The 13798-nt window shown below is 46.1% G+C and overlaps 1 protein-coding gene across 2 annotated transcripts; it reads left to right on the forward strand.

The window, feature by feature from the left end:
• Positions 1 to 2629: 2629 nt before the first annotated feature.
• BZW1 (basic leucine zipper and W2 domains 1) lies at positions 2630 to 13606 on the forward strand. 2 transcript variants are annotated; one of them, XM_087732823.1, is made up of 12 exons: positions 2630 to 2936; positions 3515 to 3588; positions 5785 to 5961; positions 8321 to 8415; positions 8664 to 8729; positions 9013 to 9148; positions 9737 to 9846; positions 9966 to 10136; positions 10485 to 10631; positions 10952 to 11090; positions 11992 to 12114; positions 12371 to 13606. In XM_087732823.1, exons 2-12 carry the CDS (start codon positions 3525 to 3527, stop codon positions 12400 to 12402), a joined length of 1260 nt encoding a protein of 419 aa, XP_087588949.1. In that variant the 5' UTR covers positions 2630 to 2936; positions 3515 to 3524; the 3' UTR covers positions 12403 to 13606. The 2 variants fall into 2 exon arrangements, with proteins under 2 accessions (XP_087588949.1, XP_087588948.1); XM_087732822.1 differs by having other exon boundaries at positions 2631 to 2940.
• Positions 13607 to 13798: the final 192 nt, after the last annotated feature.

The raw sequence follows: 13798 nt of genomic DNA on the forward strand, positions 1-13798 counted from the left end.
AGCCTCACTTCTATTGGGCCGATACAGCCCCTAACATATTCATCTAAAGAAATTGTATTTATTGCAGCTGAGGCTCTCATAAGCATGGAAGAGCCATCTTCCATACAGCACTTCTCCTTGCTTTCTTCTGAAAAAATACTATTCAGCTGAGAGGTGTGACCACCTCTCTGCTAAGCCAGACAAGACAAAAGTTTCACAGCCAAGGAAGAGGTTTGTTGGGATAAAAAAGAAATAGGGCTAGGGATGACCTGAATTAAAAAGTCATGGCTGTGCAGGTGACCCCACTTTGCCCTCCTGAAGCACAGTGAGGTGCTCTGTTTATACACCTGATAACTGGTCATTTCAAGAGCTTCAGTCAAAGGAACATTATACTTTGCACCTGGTGGAAATTTGGCAGCTGTGCAAGGTCTAGAGGGAAGCTTGCAATCTCTAGGTTAGTTTAGTGGTTTGCCCTTTTGGGGAGCAAAGAACTGAGTTACAATTGCATCTCCCATCCTGTATCAGCGTGTATGTTGCGTGTTGTTATATTCAGTCTGGTAGACATTTCCAGTTACATGCTGGTGTGCGAGTTCGGCAGTGTATGTTTTTTAGACAGTACTTAAAGAACGTACACTAATATACTGGTTTTGTTTATGTTGGCTGCTAATAGACAGACTGCTCTACAGCCCGAAGATAGGATGAGACCTCTTATTATAATTGCTAGTGAAAGAACCTGTGTTTTAACTGCAGTAGAGAAGGCCTGCACTTCTGGAACTAAGGAACCTTGTTCTATGTCAGCTGTGAGTAGCTTTTAACTGATAATTCTGTCTGTATAGACTAGAATACACAAAGTTTTTATAAGGCGATGTTAGCAGCAGGATCTGAGGCAGAAAGAAATTATTACAACTGTAACAGCAAATCTAGTACCTAATAGTGCAGCAGGTATGGTATTGACAAAGGTGTGAGATTAAAATTGTAAAGCCTCATGAGCTTTTATAACTTCTCCTCATAAGAAAAGAGAGACCTAGTAAACATACAGAAGTTCTGATAGCTACAGAAAACCAGGTTTATTTGGAGGAATGCACAAATGAAACAATGGTCAAATGTACCTTTTGGAATAGAGTGCTCTTTGTATATATATAGCATATGTATTTGTACAGCACCTAACGTGAATGCTCATCAAGGTGCTAATAAAGAACGGACATTCTGGGCATGAATTTAACACAGTAATAATTAATGTTTTTGATCCCTCTGATACACACATCAAGTAAACGGTATGAAACAAATCTGAAACTGGAATATCTAATCCATTTGAAAGTGAGAATCGGGTCTGGGCTAGCAGATTTTCTGCCAGTTACTCTCTATTTAAATGAACAAGAAAAATGGCTTGACATAAGCTTTGTCTAAAGCCGTTTTATGAGTCTGATTTTTCTAAGCTTAATCAGTTAAGACATCAGCCCCTCTAAAACACAGTCAATGTACCCTGGCAGGAAGCTTTACAGCTCTTGGTAAACAATCCAATGAACGGGAAAGAATATAATATGTTGATTGGTAATTCCCCCTTTAAAAGCCATGTTTCTGCTGAACAAATAGTTCTAAGAGGAGGAGTGAAATCTTAAAATACTGAAGTCAATAGCAGAACTCCCTTTGATGTTGATGGGGCCCAGTTTTCAGCCTGGGTACTTCTGAGGTTGTCTTCCTTAGCATCTGAACTAATATGCTGATACCCTATTAGTTGTTCTACTTACTGCTGTTTGCCTGATCGCACAGGCTTCCCATTTTTACACATCCAATCAATATGCTATTGAATATTGAACAACTGCCCCGGAAAAGACAAAACCAAATTACATAATTTTTTGAGCAGCTTGGGAAAGGGGCTGCATGTTATTGCAGTTACATTTATGAAATACAGCTGTCACAATGCTGGCAAGCATCAGCCTTTTGCACATTTTGCGGGCAAATAAACAGCACTTCGACTGGAAATCAGCTTATTATCGAACTGCTTCATCTCCGATAGCAGACACGGAGCTCAGACAGCTGCCGGCTGCTCCCTTCTCCCTGGGCAAGCTGCTGCCCAAGCGATGTTGGTACGGTTTTATATTTTATTTTTTAACGTCTGTTTTATGACAGTCTTGCAGAAATTCTTTCCTCTTCCAGAGCAGCCTCTGTTCTGTTGTCTTGTTTGTACTTATCTGCTGTTGGGACACTTCCCAGAAGGGCAGAACCTGAGCCCCGAGGAGGGATCAGTGCGCGGTTATGTTCAGGGCCTGATGTCTTTCCGCAGAGGAGCAGGCCCTGCTCCCTGCAGACCTTCCCCTGCTGTGAGCAGTCCGCCGCTCCCCCCTGCGCCCAGCGGGCTGCCAAAACCCCATGCAAAGCAGGACCCGGTCCTGCCCCCGGCACTTCTCGTCCGGCTCCGCTCCGCGGGCCGCTCTCCGCAGAGGGCAGCCGCCCCCGGGCCGCCCGGTCTGGGCACCACCTGGGCCGCCGCCCCCGCCGGGACCCTCCCCAGGCCCGGGGCTTGCGGCGGGGCCGCGCCCCTCCGATGCAGGCGGGGGCGGGGAGGGCAGCGGGCGGCCGCTTGCGCGTGACGGTAAATCGGGAGGGCGTGGGGGGGCGGACGCGCTCACTCGCGGGGAGGGGGGATCAGGAGGGCTCTCCGCCGCCCGGGGACGGGGGAGCGCCCGGGCAGAGCACCCTTCGGTGCCGGTGGGGTCCGCGGCTGGGAGCAGGCGGCCCCGGGGAAGCCCGGGCCCCTTCCCTGGCCCTCTTCCCGCCGTCCTCTCCGGCGGAGCGGGATGGTCCGTCCCGGGCGGGGCGTGAGCGCGGCCCTCCCCTCTTCCTCTGGCGTCGGTTCCGCTGGGAAAGCCTTCGCCGCCGCCGCCGCCGTCCTCCGCAGCCGCTGCTCGCGCCCGTCTCCGCTCCGGGCCGCTCGGGCGTTTTCTCTCTGCCTTAAAGTCGGTGAGGAGAGGGGCCGGGGCGGCGGGGCGGCCGCCGTGCGCCGCCGGCGGGGGGCGGATGGGGCCGGCTGCTGCCAGGCCAGGCCGTAACGGCCGCGCCGCGCTCGGGTGGAGGCGGGGGCCGCGCTCTCCATCTTGCCCCGCACGGGCACCGGGGCGCGGCCGTAACAAAGCCGCCGCCTCCGCGCTGTGCGGCCGGGACGAGGGGCGCCGCCGCAGTGGGCTCCGCGCAGGTCTCGCCAACGCCCTGCCGCCGCCTCCGCCCGGGGAGGCCCGGTGCGTGCCGGGTAGCCGGGGCGGGGGCCGGCGCCTCCCCGCTAGCGGCCCTGTGCCGCGGGGAAAATGGAGGCCGGGGAAGGGAAGGAGGAGCGGCGCGGGGCCAGGCGGTGCCGCAGCTCGGCTCAGCGCAGCGCAGGGCGGGCTGGGAGCGGCCGCCGAGAGGGGGAGGCCGGGGGGGAGCTGGCGGGGCGGCCTCCGACAGCGGGGCGCGCAGGGCGGCCGCCGGGCCGCCGGGGGCGGCGGGGCGGGCAGGCTCCGTCGTCAGCGTCCTGAGGTGCGTTTCTGCTTCCTTGCAGGGTGTCTTTTATGAATAATCAAAAGCCGCAGAAGCCGACGCTATCAGGCCAGCGTTTTAAAACCAGAAAAAGAGGTAAGCTAGCTGCAGCGCGCGTGCTGTCAGTGCCTGCTGTCGGTGCTGTGTGCCCAGCCTTTTGTCGAGAGCCCCCAGTAAAACATCATCGAGTTCTGTCAATAAACGAAATAATGCCTTTATGCTCTTCTCATAATTTTTTAAGTGAGACCATGCTAAATACAAAGTCTTGAGGCTAACTCTGGGTGCTAGAATGTTCTCTGCACAAATAAAAAAATATTTTGGCAGTAAGAATTGTAGCTGCATTTACCATGATAACTTTGGCTTAAGAAACGGTCATTCTAGAACCGTACCGAGTGTGTTTAGCCTGAAAGCAGAAGTATCTAGTACCCCTGAGTTACAGGGGAACTCCAGCACAGGATTGTTGCAGGTTAATATGTACATCTAAGGAGTATCTAACTTAGTAGGAATTTCAGTGTTAGCCGCTGAATAAAAGTTGCATTGTCCTCTTAATGCTATAAGAATACTTGATTTAAATTTAAAGAAAAAAAAAAACCAAACAACAGAACCAAAAAATCCCCAACAAACCAAACCAAACACCCACACCACGCCAAACAAACCAGAAAAAAAACCAAAGTGTGGGATGTGCAAGTGCACAATTACTCCCATAAGAAGAGCTGATGACTGAAGAGGTGTGATGAATAATGTAGTGTTTTGGTGGTGTTTTCTTAAACTTAAAGAGGAAGTGGGGACAGCTCTTAGTTTCTGTTTAATACTGTTTTATTAATATACTAGCAGCATTCCAGCTCAAATTGGCAACGCTAAGGATGCTGTACATACTGAAATACTAATTTAAGTTGTACAGAAGTACGTGCTGACTTACAGAATCTATTTTAATGTTAAAGTAAAAGTACCTTGAGAAACTGTTGAAGTGAGAGAGTTGAATTTAGTCTGTCCGGCAGATGAAATGCTAGCGTTCTGGGGTTTTGTCTCTTTTTAAGCATTTGACCGTAGTTTGGCTTCCAAGCAACTCTGCGGTAACAGTGAGCCTCATGGATCTGTCCTGGAAAATAACGGATGCAGTATTTGCAGACTTCACCCAACTGTTACCAACATGTTGATACTTGCATTGAATGTAAGGACACTAGTATGCCCCTTACAGAAGGGTTGCTAATAGATGCTAACAAAACTGGCTAAGCTGTTACAGACGGCACTCAAAGTGAGATTTGCAGCTGAGTGCTGCTTCTTTGGAAGCTTCTCCTCTCATGGTTTGCATAATCTAAAGACAAGTTGACATGAGTAAAGCTGAAGACCCCTTCCATTTAAGGCTTTCTGTTAGTTACATGGGTGGATTTGTTGCGTACTAACTGTGCCCTACCTATAGTAAAAACAAGGCTATGATCAACTGGTGTATCTCAGATGCGAAGAAGCGTGTGTTCTGTTTTAACAACAAGAAAGGATGCTAATAGATCTGCAGTTATAGTCTATCATTTCATGTTTATTGAAGACTGAGAAGTTAGCTCAGATTTCTACACTTCCCCCATGCACTTGAGGAAAGGCAATTGCTTCAGACTCATTTAACTCCGTATTAAGAGGAGGGGATGGTCTTCATAGCAAAAAAGCAAGTAGTCTCAATTGGCTCTAACACAATAACGGTGTGCATCTTTTCAGTCAGAATATTTTCATCCAAAAAGGTGAGGGTCCCAGAGGGCTGAAATGGAACATGAGTAACGGAGTCAAATGTACAAAGTTGCAGGGGCACGTATTAAGAATTGCTTTCCAGCATGTAGCTAAGCCTCTCTTTTTGGAGGGAGTGATCTAACATGTGAACAGGGGTATAAGAATCCAACTGAGAAGTCAGCTAAGCTTTATTAGAGCCAACTAATGATCACCACAAACAACTGTTCTTAGTGAAAGTACTGTAAGAATTCAATTAGAGGTAACTAAGGGATATTTTAGCTTTTGATAGCCTTTCCCCCAGCCTTGACTGAATAGGGGAGTGAAAGCAGTAGAACTTACTGCTATATTGGCCACTGAAATTCATTTTAGGCTACATTATTAAGTCACTAATTGTGCCAGTTAATACCAGTTGTCTCGGAAGACTGGAAAGATGTCAGTTCTGTTGTAGTTCAGGCTTGCCAGTACAAGTTTTGTTCTGTTGTTTTGTTTTGTTTTTTTAATAAGATAAAAATGACAGACTTTAAAAACCGAACAGCTATGTGTGGCAACTTCATTTCAATGCTTTTGTCTTTACAGATGAAAAAGAGAGGTTTGACCCTACTCAGTTCCAGGACTGTATTATTCAAGGTTTAACCGAAACTGGCACTGACTTGGAGGCAGTAGCAAAATTTCTTGATGCTTCTGGTGCAAAACTTGACTATCGCCGCTATGCAGAAACACTTTTTGACATCCTGGTGGCTGGTGGAATGCTGGGTAAGTCCCTTTGATGGGGCTGCTGTCAGCCTTTGTTCACTTGGTTCTATAAAAGTTCAGTTTTCTTTCAGTGTAAAAACTCTGCTAAAGAGCCAGTTGAATGTGTGGAACAGGGTTTAAGTTATCTGTGGTAAACTCTCTGACCATCTTAGTGACTAACTGAGCAAGCAGGTTACTGTAGAAATACTCTGTATACCCTACCACACTTTTGCTTGAGTCAGTTTGCATTCTTCAAAGTGTAGGCTGTACAAACTTGGCTTAAAGGAAAATATATTGGGTTTTTTTTTGTTTTTTTTTTTAACCAGGAGTAGATCTTGACTCTAGTTAAGTTCCCTTCTGCTGATGTGAGATGAATGAATGCTTGTTTCAAGTGTGTGGTCTGTGGTCACAAGGCCAACAGAGTTGCCCTGAAAGATTCTGACGTGATCCTGTACTTTGTGCACCCCGTCCTGTTATTTTGGAAAGTAATATTGTTTACAGAAGTATCCGATGTGCTTAGTCTGGAAATGCTATTACAAAACGTATGTTGTTGGCAATAGCGAGGTCATGGGCTCTAGCAGATGTCAGAGAGTGAGAAATGAGAGGGTGGTCGGGTCAGCAGAAAACACGGGGAACTGAGGAAGTGAAGCGTGATGGCAAAAGATCTTGTAAACTCATGTGCACACTGTGTGTAAAGAGCAAAGAACAGAACAGATGCTCACTGACCAGGTAAGAAGTAAATCAAGCTAAATGAGGTTGAAAAGTAGTCAAAAAAAAAAAAAAAAGGTACTTCTAGATTTAGACTTTACACTTCCTACTTGACTAAATCCTGTTTAGTGAGAAGGGGTTCAGATGGCAGGGACCCATTTAAAATACAGGCTGTAATGAGGACCCTTTATGTGGGCTGCCTAGACTGGAAAAGGTCTGTCTCAGGTTTTAGCATTTGTTATGCAATAGTTGGGGGGAGGGGGGCTTAAATGAGGAATTTGGCAGTTGCAGAAGATTTTCTGTAGTGTAACAGAAATAGAATTCAAATTACCTAAATGCATAGCGGGAGGAGAGGAAATACCTGATTCTGGGCCACAGTCGGGCAGTTCTGCAGTAGGGGTGGCTGGGCTGGGAGGATGCATCTGTTGCATGTTCAAGTGGTCTTCACGCCGATACTGTAGAAATGTCAGGTGACTTGCTCAAACAAATGCTGAAAGGCAAGGCTTTCAAAATGGTTTAACTTCATTGAGTGTGCCTGCTTATCTCAAATCTGTGTATTGGAACAGTGTTAGGTAGACTGAAGTTATTGTGGTGTTCCTTTTGGCAAGAGGCTCTTTTGCTGATCTTACAAGAGCTGGTAGCATGAGTAGGTAAACTTGTCTGCCACATGGAGCATCGCTGCTTGTAATCGTTAATGTACAAATTGTTACAATCTGTGGGTTTACATTCAAGAGTGTTAACCAGTGCCTACTGTGTTAGGAAGTGTTCTTTCTAGGAGTGAGGCTGAGCGGGAAGGGAAAAATGCATTGCTGCATTAATGGCGATATGGGGTCCTTTACTCAGCTCCCTCTCTGTAACAAGTATCTAAGTAGACTAGCTTTGATCTTTAGTCAGACAAGGCCAAAATAAAAAATGGCATCCTGTTGCCTTATCACCTTTTAATATTCTTACCACTAATGCTTATCTCCATCTTTCTTTAAGTAATGTTTCTGACTTCATAACAAAAGGATCTCCCTCATACGTAGGATGGCATAGAAATCAGTGATGAGGTATTCTGGCACTGGAGTTGGTGACTTGAATTCACCCTAGTTAGTGAAGCAGCCTCACCACCGGTCAAATGTCTGTTAAACGGAATAGGACTGGTGAAGAAGCATCTTCTAATTAGCAGCTAAAAAGCTGAAGTGCCTTTCGAGACTGAAGTTTCAAGCTCATCTCTGGGGCTCTGAATTTTGAACATGCATCTCCATGTGTTTCATCTCCTGTTGTGACTTACTCTGTTATTTAAGAGACGCTTGCTTACAAAGCATTACTATTGCAGCAGACACTAAAAAGACAACTTGCTAGGATGAAGCAGCTTTAGTGGCTTCCTGTAAGGGAAGAGGAGCTCATGTGGTCATGTTAACTTACCCATATGTAAACAAGATATGTTGTCAATCCAGTTAGCAGTAGGGGGTCAGAATATTTAAATATTCGTATCTAAGCTACTGATTTTAAAGTTCCACTACAGCAGTGGAGCAGATGGAAATGTAGGGGTGTCTTCAGTGATCCAGTCATTCGGTTCATCATGAAAGGACAAAGCGTTGCATGTTACGGGTATTGGAATTCTTGCTGTGGAGACTACTCAGTACTCTCACTGGGGAGTAATACCACTAATGCTGAAACCCTTCTTTAGCCCCAGGTGGCACCCTGGCAGATGACATGACGCGCACAAACGTCTGTGTATTTGCAGCACAGGAGGACCTAGAAACCATGCAAGCGTTTGCTCAGGTTAGTTCTGAAATGAGTACAATTTAACTTAAACTATTTTGTGGTCAAAACTGAAATGTTTGTGTAGTTGAAAGTTTAGGTAAAAATAATGCATGGCTTTAAGAAGCTTACTAGAAGAGGTGGAGTAGCACTGTTCTAAGCTAAAAGTGCTCTAAAGAGTTCAGATGAACTTTACTGAACATGGTGTTTTAAAATTCTGATTAAATGATAGTTCAGAGCAAAAAGTAATAGACTCTGTATCTTTTTAGGTTTTTAACAAGCTAATCAGGCGTTACAAGTACCTGGAGAAAGGCTTTGAAGATGAAGTCAAAAAGGTATGGAGCAGGTCCTTATCAGCAGACAGTGCTAGTTAATCACTCTATACAGAAGAGTTATATCATACAGTGGGTTATTAAAATAGAACACTTAAGTTGTTTAACTTAACTAAGAACAGCTAGTTTGTATGACTAGTGGAGAAGACTACCAGTGAACTAGTGCTTGTGCTAGTGGAATAGCTTGATTGAAACAGAAGTGTCTAACATGGAGGCAGTAGCCAAACTTTAGTGAGAGATGGTAGTTTTATGGCAACTCTTCTTACTTTTTTTCTTCCTCTTGCAGTTGCTGCTGTTCCTGAAAGGATTCTCAGAGTCTGAGCGGAACAAACTGGCCATGTTGACGGGTATTCTGCTAGCCAACGGGACACTTAATGCATCAATTCTCAACAGTCTTTACAATGAGAACTTGGTTAAAGAAGGTAAGTGTTGCCCAACTCCTCCTTTAGGGAAGGATGGTGCAGGACAGAACTGTGACGAGTAGGTGGAAATTGTGATAAAAGTACACCCCTACAGCTCACTAGTTTCATCTAGTGATAGATTTACTACAGGATTAGCAAAGGTAAACGTGCTGCCTCGCAACCTGGAAAGGTCTTGCTAAGACTTTAGAAATCCAGTCTTTCCAGAAAGCTTGTGTGTAGGACTTCCCTGCGTGACCCTGGAGGCTGCTGGCACTAGTGTTGCCCAGCAAGGCAGTGCTGTATTTTGGAGAGGGACCTTTCGGGATGCAGGAGGTGTGTCATGTCTTCAGGCTCCTTCCTAAATTGCAGCAAGGAGAGTCGAGTTTAGTAAAGGGAAGCCTTCATGATGCTGAGTGGTGAGAGAAGTCCAACATGCCGGAGGCTGGTATCCTCAGGCAGGGGCATTGCAGGCTGTGCTAGGGCTGCCTCTGAGCACAGCTGCTGATGCTTTGAGCAGGGGTCTTACAAACTAGGTGCCCTGTACTCTCAGGGCTTATGATTCCCTTTGTTTTGAATTTCAGTAATGACATTACTATTCCTGTTGCACAGGTGTTTCTGCAGCTTTTGCAGTCAAGCTGTTCAAGTCATGGATAAATGAGAAAGATATTAATGCAGTGGCTGTCAGTCTTCGTAAAGTAAACATGGATAACAGGCTGATGGTGAGTACCGCTGAAATTACGGATTTACTGCTTAAGCCAGTTTAGTAAATAGCAGCTACCAGCAAAGTACTCAACGTGCACTTCTTTTGTGAAAGAGTTGTTGTAAACTTCGTTTTCAGGAACTCTTCCCAGCCAACAAACAAAGTGTTGAACACTTCTCCAAGTACTTCACTGAAGCAGGACTAAAAGAGCTTTCCGAGTATGTTCGGAACCAGCAAACCATAGGAGCTCGGAAGGAACTGCAGAAAGAACTTCAGGAGCAGATGTCCCGGGGAGATCCATTCAAGGATGTAAGTATTTGTCTGTAGACAAGGGTGTAGGTGCCTTGTTTTTTGTTTTTGTTTTTTTTTTTCCTCCCTTTCTCTCTCCCTTTCTGTAGGAACTTAGCTCAAATTATCTGAAATGCAATATCATGCATATATGAACTTAAACACCTAGCTCTCACTAAGAATTAAAATCAGGACCAGGGTGTTTTGGTATTAGCTTCCTAGTCTTTCCTTAATGTCCTGAACCTGCTGTGTGATCAAGGGGGTTGTTTGTGGTTCTGAAGGCTCCTACGTTGCCTTTAGAACAGAAGTTTTAATTTAGCTTAGTGTCAGATGTTGCCTACGTGCCAACTCTTTTATTCTGACTGGCAGATAATCTTGTACGTGAAGGAGGAGATGAAGAAAAACAACATCTCGGAACAGACTGTGGTAGCCATAATCTGGTCAAGTGTAATGAGCACGGTGGAATGGAACAAAAAGGAGGAGCTGGTAGCAGAGCAAGCCATTAAGCACTTGAAGGTACTGTAACTTAAGTATATGGACTTGTGCACCCGTTGGGTAGGGCTTGGGCTTTCCTCTGTCTCCAGCTCCCTTTTAAACGAGTTAAAACCTACAACCCCCCTAATGCAGAGACAGCATGAGAGGGAATTCTTCCCCTTGTGACTGTGGGATTATAGTCCACGTTCCTGAGGCAAAGGCAGTGTGACTTCTGCAGAAGCGCTCTGGGGTGGGGGTTGCAAATTTCTAAGCAGTGGCTGATGGAAACTGCATGAAACCAGTCTGGTCAGGTGATAAATGTGAAATGCTCAGCGTGTGCCAATTTGCCGTTCCTCTTACAGCAATACAGCCCTCTACTTGCTGCCTTTACTACCCAAGGTCAGTCAGAGCTGACTCTTCTGTTGAAGATTCAGGAGTATTGTTATGACAACATTCACTTCATGAAGGCCTTCCAGAAAATAGTGGTGCTCTTCTATAAAGGTAACTTCTGTGGGGTTGTAGTTTTGGGGAGTTGTTTTTTGGTTGGTTGGGTTTTTAAAGCCTGTGTTTGCAGAATGCTTCAGTCCCGATAAGACCTTTAGGGAACATCAGTGCTGCAACATTGCACTTCATGAGCTGAAGAATTTTCTACCTTTTGTTTGCAAAGATGGAGTGGTAAAATCCAAAGGTGGATGTGGCTGTCCTTGGCATATGGGGAAGTACTCCTCTAGACAAGGATGCTGCCTGTCTACTAGATTTTAAGAGTTGTGGTAGATGAAAGCTAAATTTAGATTTTAAGGCTCTTGGGCCCTTTTAAGTTAGGGAAAGATACACGATAGTGTATTCTTCTTAGTTCTCTGTCTGAACACTGACTGTGACCAGCCAGAGATTGAAACCACCGAGGTGTTCTGGTGCTGCAGGCTCGCTGTTAAAAGGTGTTACTGAAAAATACGCTGTGCACGTGTGGAAACACCACAGGAGCATAAGGAAACGTTAAACTGAAGATTATAGTGTACTTGTAAAATTTAAAAAACAATTAAACACTTCCTGTGGCGTACTTTGGGCTTTAAAGAATTTGCATCTGTTCTTAGTAGTTGACTGAAGCTTTCCTTAGAGTGTGTCATCTCAAATAGCCATGAAACACTCAAGGCCGTTAGTGGGAGTGAACGTGCAGCTCCTAGATGGAGTGCTCGGGAAACCCCCAGCAGCCTCTCTGAAATGCACGGTTCTCGGAATTTTAAAATGGGAGGCGCTCCCAGGGCAGGGCCTGCCCAGCTGTACCCAGGGAAGGAGTACGTGTGCTGAGGCCTCTGGGGAGGAAGCAAAGGCTGCCAGTCAGGGCTTCTCAGAAGCTGGTATTCAGTGGTTTGCTGTGTTCATACTGCTCTTGCGCGTCTTACAGCTGAAGTTCTGAGTGAAGAACCCATCCTGAAGTGGTATAAAGATGCGCATCTTGCAAAAGGAAAGAGCGTTTTTCTGGAGCAAATGAAAAAGTTTGTTGAATGGCTCAAGAATGCTGAAGAAGGTAAGCAGCAGCAGCTTAGCTCACAAGTGGCGCTTGTTCATTTTGGGATGCAGGAATGCCTTGGTTTGGGGGCGGGAGGGTGCTAATTGTCCCTCTGAGACTAGGTGTGGCCCCCAGTATGGGCTAGAAAAGCTTGCCAGTGAAATCCACGTGGATCCAGTAGCAGCTACTCGCGGGATGCAGGGCAGGGGCTGAACTCGGGGGCTGGGGCGGCCTGACCGGCTGGCAGCCGGTTGATGAGGTCTCTCTCTTCCAGAGTCGGAGTCTGAAGGTGAAGAGGGCGACTGACCTGTGAAACTCTGTCCTCAGTAAAGCAAACAGGAGCTGTAGATAAGTGTCATGTCTCATGTGTCCTCCTGATTCTTACATCCTACCTCCCTGTATCAAGCATGATATAAGGGCTCTCATGGCAATTTATTTTAACTGTTTTCTATAGTTATTGAAATACTGGGTTTAGTTTTTAAAACCATGTTTTAAGTAGCTTACAGGAGCTATTCTAGATTTGACTCTTAACCTGCATTTGTCCTTTCGGTTATATTCTACCTCCTGTATTTTCTACTGTAATAATGTAATTTAAGGCCTTCCACAATGAAATCCATTTTACCCCTCGGGTTTTCTATCTATATTTGAGTAGACATGATACAGTGAATGAGATTTATGGCAGTTCTGTTTGCAAATTAAACGGTAAAAAGCCTCCGAAGCGAAGAGGCCATGGCTTGTGTGGTAACTCGGTGTGACACTCAATCCAAGTAAGCCCAGTCGTAGGTGGTTGTCATCTCTTTAGTATTCCTCCAGCATAAAGCAATCCTCTATTCCACGTGCGGGGTGAGGCGGCTGCCCTGCTCCGGAGAGGAGCCGTTCTGGTGAACAGTACCGGTGGTGGGGTGCAAAGGGTGGCACCTCTGAGCCCGCTGGCTGTCACAGCTGCAGGGCTGCGCTCCTGAGGGGCAGCCAGGCTGCCCTGCAGCTGGGCATCGGCTCCGGGGGAGCCTGGCTGCCTCTCCTCTTGTGGAAGAGAGGCTGTTCCACATGGAAGCTGCCCAGCAGAGGCCTTCCCAGAGCCCCGGCCTGTGCTGCTGGCAGGGCTGGGGTGGGGCGGGCAGCTTGCTTGTGCTGCCCTGTAATGCATGGCTGCGGGAAGGTAAGGCGGACAAAACCCTCCCCCCTCCCCCTGAAGTTGAGAGATGATTTTTATGCTGGCAGTTGACATGGTAAACCAAACCCTTTATCTGCTCCCCAAAAGTCTGAATTCACTCAGTGGAAATTCTCAGGACGGGTCACAATTCAAGAAAGATTGGGTAAAAGAGTGAAGTCTATACTGTTGTAAGCTAATAATGAGCATTAACTGAAATACTGGTAACCAGAGTACACCTACTAAAATTAACAAAAAAGAAAAAAATAGGTGGTCACAATGCAATCTGTCCAATACTACAGTGATCTTCCTCACTTTGTAACTTTTTTTTAAACAAATAAAGGCCATCCTTACACTTAATGTCAAGGGCTGTCTCTGTTCTCTTACCCAGAAAGGAAGCATCGGTCACACTAAAGGGCAAAAATCAGCCCTAGGTCCTTTGCTATTCCCATGACAGCTGAATAAAGCACAATTAAAATAATACCCTCTGTAGAGGGTCCCCTTTTCTACATGTTAAAAGTGCAACTGTCCCAAGATTTTTATTGACTGAGG

This window comes from Nipponia nippon, unplaced genomic scaffold (assembly GCF_047370975.1).
Source record: "Nipponia nippon isolate SJK-2023a ecotype South Korea unplaced genomic scaffold, ASM4737097v1 scaffold_5, whole genome shotgun sequence".
NCBI lineage: Eukaryota > Metazoa > Chordata > Aves > Pelecaniformes > Threskiornithidae > Nipponia > Nipponia nippon.